Source organism: Gorilla gorilla, chromosome 1 (genome assembly GCF_029281585.2).
Source record: "Gorilla gorilla gorilla isolate KB3781 chromosome 1, NHGRI_mGorGor1-v2.1_pri, whole genome shotgun sequence".
Taxonomy (NCBI): domain Eukaryota; kingdom Metazoa; phylum Chordata; class Mammalia; order Primates; family Hominidae; genus Gorilla; species Gorilla gorilla.
This window is the reverse complement of record NC_073224.2, coordinates 106,546,222-106,552,943: the sequence shown is the minus strand read 5'-3', so window position 1 is coordinate 106,552,943 and position 6,722 is coordinate 106,546,222. Positions and strand designations below refer to the sequence as shown.

General features: G+C 47.9%; 1 protein-coding gene across 5 annotated transcripts; it reads left to right on the top strand.

Annotated features, from left to right (window-relative positions):
- Positions 1 to 390: 390 nt before the first annotated feature.
- CIART (circadian associated repressor of transcription) lies at positions 391 to 5,163 on the top strand. Of its 5 annotated transcripts, none has more exons than XM_019021704.4 (6): positions 391 to 528; positions 1,521 to 1,692; positions 1,864 to 1,939; positions 2,480 to 2,558; positions 2,651 to 2,762; positions 4,506 to 5,163. In XM_019021704.4, exons 2-6 carry the CDS (start codon positions 1,591 to 1,593, stop codon positions 5,028 to 5,030), a joined length of 894 nt encoding a protein of 297 aa, XP_018877249.1. In that variant the 5' UTR covers positions 391 to 528; positions 1,521 to 1,590; the 3' UTR covers positions 5,031 to 5,163. The 5 variants fall into 5 exon arrangements, with proteins under 5 accessions (XP_018877249.1, XP_018877241.1, XP_055213854.1 ...); XM_019021696.4 differs by lacking the exon at positions 391 to 528 and adding an exon at positions 592 to 677 and having other exon boundaries at positions 1,267 to 1,692; XM_019021699.4 differs by lacking the exon at positions 391 to 528 and adding an exon at positions 687 to 882 and having other exon boundaries at positions 1,267 to 1,692.
- The last annotated feature ends 1,559 nt before the right edge of the window (positions 5,164 to 6,722 follow it).

Below are 6,722 nucleotides of genomic sequence, written 5' to 3'. Positions count from 1 at the left end.
AGGTGAAACAGAGACCGGAGAGTCACGAGGGCTGGGCCGCCGAGAGCGGGAGAATATACCATGTCACACACCTCCATTCTCTCACACACGTTGCAGACACAAATCACTGACGGTTTCCACGTGCTGCGCTCGTGAGCGGAGGTGTTCAAAGAGGGGGCAGATGAGTTACTTCCCGAGACGGAACCGGGGGTCCCACGTCCGCCGCCTTCAGTAGCACAACCAATCTCTGAACACTCAAACCGCGCATCTCTGGCGCATCACCATCCTATTTAAGGCCACGGGCTCCGCCCTTTTCCTCCCCTCCCTTCTTTTCCACTCTTTTTCCATCCTCCTCCTTTTCTCATCACCGGGTCCTCTCCAGCAGCCGCATGTAGGGGAGGAGCACGGAATGCTTCCCTTACAGCCAATCATCACCTGGCTGCCTCTCTACTGGCTGAGCCCCTTTGTACTGTAGCAAATGGGCTATGGACTTCAGTAACTAGAGTCACGTGTTACCGGCGACACAACCAATGAGGGCGCGAGATCTGTGTAAGCAGGGGGAGGCACGTGCCGGGCCGCACGTGTCTGGGAGGGGGGAAGGGGCGGGGCCCACTGAGAGAGGCGGAGGTGGGTAGATAGACCCGGAGAGACGGCGAAGGAGCTGGAAACCGAGCCAGGGCTGAGCCGGCTGACAACAGGTAAGGAGATTCGGAGGACAAAGCGAGCTGTTAGGGAGTATTTGAGAGTGGATTTGGGGGCTGAATGCAGATCTTGGTATTGGGAGGGTTTGCATCACGTGGCAGGTGCGAGCCCAGAGAGACCGGCGCAGGGATCCTGATCTTGAAAGATTGGGAGAGGGCAGGAGGCCAGTCTCTATGGGGGCGGTTCCCGTAGGATCACCAGGTGGGTTCGCGTGCCCAGATTGACTGCTTGTGGCTGGCATGGCCTCAGGTGGAGAGGCTTGCTGCGGACTCAGGCTGGCGAATAGCCCTGGCGAACAACGGGCGGAGGGGAAGGTGTCTTTCAAGTCGGTATTTACTCTGAACTGAGGGAAGAAAAGAACGGAGGCCGCGTCAGACCGAGAGCTGCTCTGCGGCGGCCAGAGAGGGGATCCCAAGCTCTTAATGGGCGGGGGTGGGGGTAGAAATGTCTTTTTCTATTGTGTTTGAGACCCGTAATATTGGGGAGGGGGAGAACAAGTATTATCCCACGCAGTACACCCCAATCTCCCAGTCCATTTCCTAATCCTTAAACTCCGGTTTCAAACTCCCTCGCTTTGCTCTTCAGTTGCAGGTTCCGATCTTTGGGTACTCCAGGAGCTGTTCTACAGCCCCTGCTTCTGGACCTATGGATTCTCCATCTAGCGTTTCTTCCTATTCCTCCTACTCTCTCTCTTCGTCTTTTCCCACCTCCCCAGTGAACAGTGACTTTGGCTTCCCCTCTGATAGTGAGAGGGAGGACAAGGGGGCCCATGGGCCCAGGCCAGACACTGTTGGGCAGAGGGGAGGTTCACGGCCCAGCCCGGGTCCTATCCGCTGCAGGCATCGATCGAAGGTTTCCGGTAACCAGCATACACCATCTCATCCGGAACAGCGGGGTTCGGCTTCTCCTATGGCAGGATCTGGGGCGAAAAGATCAAGAGATGGTGAACTGGAGACCAGTCTAAACACCCAAGGTTGCACCACAGAGGGAGACCTGCTGTTTGCCCAGAAGGTAAGAGAAAGCAGGTGAAAGGAGATTCTCCTGGAGTGGCTTAGCACCCAGCTGGTTGATAAGGACCCTGTGAGGACAGTATTGACTCCCAGATTTGGAGGTGAAGGAAGAGCCACTGCTGGTGTGGGCAGTTTTTGGTCTTCTCACAGCCTTTGTTCTATTTTCCTACAGTGTAAAGAACTCCAAGGATTTATACCTCCTCTCACAGACCTACTCAATGGGCTGAAGATGGGTCGTTTTGAGAGAGGTAATCTTATTGTTGCATTCATTTGGGCTAGGTTCATTTCTCTTTCTCTTTCCCTCTTTTGACGTGTATTTCTCTTAAGTTCTTGTTTGGGGCCTATATTACTCCTTTTTTGCTACTATGACTTTATTATTATTATTATTATTTTGAGACGGAGTTTTGTTCTTGTTGCCCAGGCTGGAGTGCAATGGCGCGATCTCGGCTCACTGCAACTTCCGCCTCCTGGGTTCAAGCGATTCTCCTGCCTCAGCCTCCCCAGTCGCTGGGATTACAGGCGCCCACCACCACGCCCAGCTAATTTTTGTTATTTTTAGTAAAGATGGGGTTTCGCCATGTTGGCCAGGCTGGTCTCAAACTCCTGACCTCAGGTGATCCACCCACCTCAGCCTCCCAAAGTGCTGGGATTACAGGCATAAGCCACCTTGCCTGGCCCGACTTAATTTTTTTAGATCAATCAATTTTAGATCAATCAATTCTGTTCTTCCTTTACCTGACTACATGCTTGAATCTCAATCCTTAATCTCTCTCTGTCCCTGTCCCCAGGATTAAGCAGTTTTCAGCAGAGTGTGGCAATGGACAGGATCCAGCGTATTGTAGGTGTTTTGCAGAAGCCACAGATGGGGTAAGTCCGCCTGGTTCTTTGCTTGGGTCTTCATAAAAAGGAGATTTCTCCAATCCTGTTGCTGGTTTTTTAAAGCAACGTCATTTTCACAGGGAACGTTACCTAGGAACCTTGCTACAGGTAGAAGGGATGTTAAAGACTTGGTTTCCACAAATAGCTGCCCAGAAGTCATCATTGGGTGGTGGCAAGCATCAGCTGACCAAGGTAAGAACTTAAGAACACGAGGAAGAGGTGGGAAAAATAGCCAAGAAAATGAAATGTGCATGCAGAAATGGCCCCTTTTGCCATTTTCTTTTAAGTCTTTTCTTCAAGTTTCTTTTCAGGGAAGGAAATTCCTAAACTTTCTGCATTGTCTTGATTCCTACATGCTTTGTTGTTGTTGTTGTTGTTGTTGTTGTTGTTGTTGTTGTTTTGTTTGAATCACTGGGAGGAACTCCATGAAGTTTAATCCTATCCCTCATGCCACAGCTTATCTGCTTTCTACATAGATACAAAAGGCTTTTTACCTGGCCAAATGATTCATGCGGGAATACACCTCAGCTTCTCTCTGCAAACACTTTTTTCCCTACTGCCCCCAAACCCTTCCCTTCTCCTTCTTTTCATTTCTGCCCACATATCCTTGTGCCAAACCCTTTGACAGTTTTCGAGTCTACACTGGGTTTCAAGGACTGGTCATACGAGGTACCTCACTGGAAGTAGGGGAGGGGGGCACCAATAGCAGCAGTGTTGATAGATTCTTAGACCTGGTATAGAAGTGACCTATTTTCAGCCGGGAGCGGTGGCTCACGCCTGTAATCCCAGCACTTTGGGAGGCTGAGGCGGGTGGATCATGAGGTCAGGAGTTCGAGACCAGCCTGGCCAAGATGGTGAAACCCCGTCTTTACTAAAAATACAAAAATTAGCCAGGCGTGGTGGCGCACGCCTGTAGTCTCAGCTACTCGGGAGGCTGAGGCAGGAGAATTGCTCGAACCCGGGAGGCAGAGGTTGCGGTGAGCCGAGATCGTGCCATTGCACTCCAGCCTGGGAGACAAGAGTGAAACTCCATCTAAAAAAAAAAAAAAAGTGACCTATTTTCTGTCCTCAAATAATAGGGTATGTAGAGGGCATTCAAATGACGGAGAAGGAGAGTCTCCTGTAGATAATCACCAGTCCTAATTTTCAATCAGCCATGGTTATTATTGCTGTGACTAATCTATTAAAAAATAAGTAGGCCAGGCACAGTGGCTCACTGTAATCTTAGCACTTTGGGAGGCCAAAGCAGGAGGATTGCTTGAGCCCAGGAGTTTGAGACCAGCCTGGGCAACATGGTGAAGGCTGGTATCTACAAAAAATACAAAAAGTAGCTGGGCATGGTGGCGTGCACCTGTAGTCCCAGCTGAGGCTGGGTGGGAGGCTGAGGTGGGAGGATCTCTTGAGCTTGGGAGGTCGAGGCTGCAGTAAGCCATGATTGTGCCAGCCTCGTTGACAGAGTGAGACCCTGTCTCAAATATAAAATTTTAAAAAAACAGTAGGAGGATCTTGCCTGAATATTAATTTACACTTCTTAAAGAACTCAAGATAGAATATTTGAATTTAAATACAGAATTTGGGAAATGATGATTCCAATTAAAAATAGACTTCTTTTCAAAGAAATTTTAAAAGGGATTATTTTATAAATAGTGAGAACCTATGGAACTGTTTGTTTTTTGTTCATCTCTGGATATCCAGTGTCTAATATAGTATGTGGTCCATAGTAGGCCATTTATTTGTTTAATAAATGAAAGTATAATTTAGTTACCAAAACTTTTACTTAATCATGGTCTGGCAAGATCATATCTGTTGCATAAAACGAGGTATGTTTGCATTGCAAACTGAGTTCCCAAGGAATGCAAAGGTTTAAGTAACCAGGTGGAGCTCATCTGAATGCTTTCTCCACATTTCTTTTTTTCTCATTTCTCCCCTCTGTAGCATTTTCCAAGCCACCACAGTGATTCAGCTGCTTCCTCTCCTGCATCTCCTATGGAAAAGATGGACCAGACACAGCTAGGACATCTAGCTATAAAACCAAAGCAGCCTTGGCACCTCACACAATGGCCAGCTATGAACCTCACCTGGATCCACACCACTCCAATTTGCAACCCCCCTCTCAGCTCCCCAGGTACTATCTCCTTTAGCCATGGTCCTTTAGGCACTGGAACCGGCATTGGCATCATTCTTTTCCTCCAGCATGGAGTGCAACCCTTCACCCACTCTGCCCCAACCACCCCAGTCCCACCTACTACAGCATCTCCTGTCATCCCTGGTGAGCCTATGAAACTATCTGGAGAGGGTCCTCGTTGCTACAGTTTGCCAGTAACTCTGCCATCAGACTGGAGCTATACCCTATCCCCTCCCAGTCTACCCACCTTGGCCAGAAAGATGACCATAGGACACCGGGAGCAGCAGAGAAGCCATCCTCCAGTTGCTGCTGATGCTCATCTTCTCAACCTCTAGCCCAGGGCATACAGCTGTCCACTGTGACTTCTAATTTGTGTAAATATTTATGTATATATGTATTTTTACTATTAATGTGTGCATTTGTGTTGAGGGAAGATAAATCCTTTCTGATTAAAGAAATTTTTTTATACCTAAACAGTTTGCTGATTGGGGGAAATTGAAAACTTTCTGCTTCCAAAACCAATCCTTATCCTCTGAGCTGCAGAAAAGTAGAAAAGGGATGGGGATGTTTGTGAACATGAGCTCTACCAAGTTAGAGTCTGGATGACAATATAAGACTTATGGGAGAAGGGGACTGTGCTGCTGTTTTCCTGGGGAACATCCTTGAAACAGTTACAGAGTTCAGAGTTGGGTTTATGGGGGTTTTTTGTTGTTGTGTTTTGAGATGCAGTCTCGCTCTGTTTCCCAGGCTAGAGTGCAATGACATGATCTCAGCTCACTGCAACCTCCGCCTCCTGGGTTCAAGTGATTCTCAGGCCTCAGCCTCCTGAGTAGCTGAGGTTACAGCCCATGCCACCATGCCCAGCTAATTTTTATATTTTTGTAGATACGGGGTTTCACTACACGTTGGCCAGGCTGGTCTCAAACTCCTGACCTCAAGTGATCTACCTACCTCAGCCTCCCAAAGTGCTGGGATTACAAGCGTGAGCCACCACACTCAGCCAGGTTTATGTTTTCATTCAGGCTCAGAGAATCTACCTTTCCCCTTGTTTTGACACCTTTGTAATCTTCCAGCTGGCCCAGACTTGCAGGTTCTTCTGCTCCGGGCTAGCTCTTTGCTTTGATGGGAGTTGTTGATGCCCGTGGTAAATGCATATGTAGGTTTCTGCTGCCAGAGGAAGAACACAAGAGCCAAAACAGCCACTGTGGTTGCCAGTTTTAAAGAGGAAAGAGCTCCATTAGAATTGTCAGACATGGGAACACCTCAAGACACTAGGCTTCATACTTACTCAAAAAGCTGTAGTTAGGCCAGGCGCAGTGGCTCATGCCTGTAATCCCAGCACTTTGGGAGGCTGAGGTGGGCAGATTACTTGTGGTTAGGAGTTTGAGACAAGCCATGGCCAACATGGTAAAACCCTGTCTCTACTAAAAATATAAAAAAATGAACCGGACATGGTGGTGGGTGTCTGTAATCCAAGGTATTCAGGAGGCTGAGGCAGGAGAATCACTTGAACCTGGGAAGTGGAGGTTTACTGCCCTCCAGCCTGGGTGACAGAATGAGACTCTGTCTCAAAAAAAAAAAAAAAAAAAAGCTGCAGGTGCTAGATGTATGCTAGACTAAGGGAGGCAACTCAGAGTTAGAAGGAGGCAAAAATGAAGACCATGAATGGATCTATAACTGCCCTTCTTTGTATTTTATCCTCTTTCTGATTTGTCTCACTTTCCACCAAAACCATTTCCTCTCCCATCCTAATCCTGTGTAGGGCATCAGGCTTCTCTGACAACTTAGTCATTGCTTATTGGCTCTTTAGTGTGTTTCTCATAAGTAGTTACACATCTTTCCCCCATTTCTCAAGTCTTCTGTTCTCAGTGAATAATTGCCTCGCCTTATTTTCAGAGAGTATGACCTCCTTTTAAAGGCAAACCTATCCATTTGTGCTTCTGATTACCTTCACCTTGGAACTTTTGCTGTGTCACATATCCCCTCTTTATCTTGTAACTTCAGTTTGTCCCAACAATAATTATTTG

Bases quoted from the DNA above. Each gene is read 5' to 3' on its own strand.
- CIART (XM_019021696.4), top strand. From the start codon at position 1,327: ATGGATTCTCCATCTAGCGTTTCTTCCTATTCCTCCTACTCTCTCTCT. The intron at 1,693-1,863 runs GTAAGAGAAAGC...ATTTTCCTACAG, and splicing joins ACCTGCTGTTTGCCCAGAAG to TGTAAAGAACTCCAAGGATT. The intron at 1,940-2,479 runs GTAATCTTATTG...CCCTGTCCCCAG, and splicing joins GATGGGTCGTTTTGAGAGAG to GATTAAGCAGTTTTCAGCAG.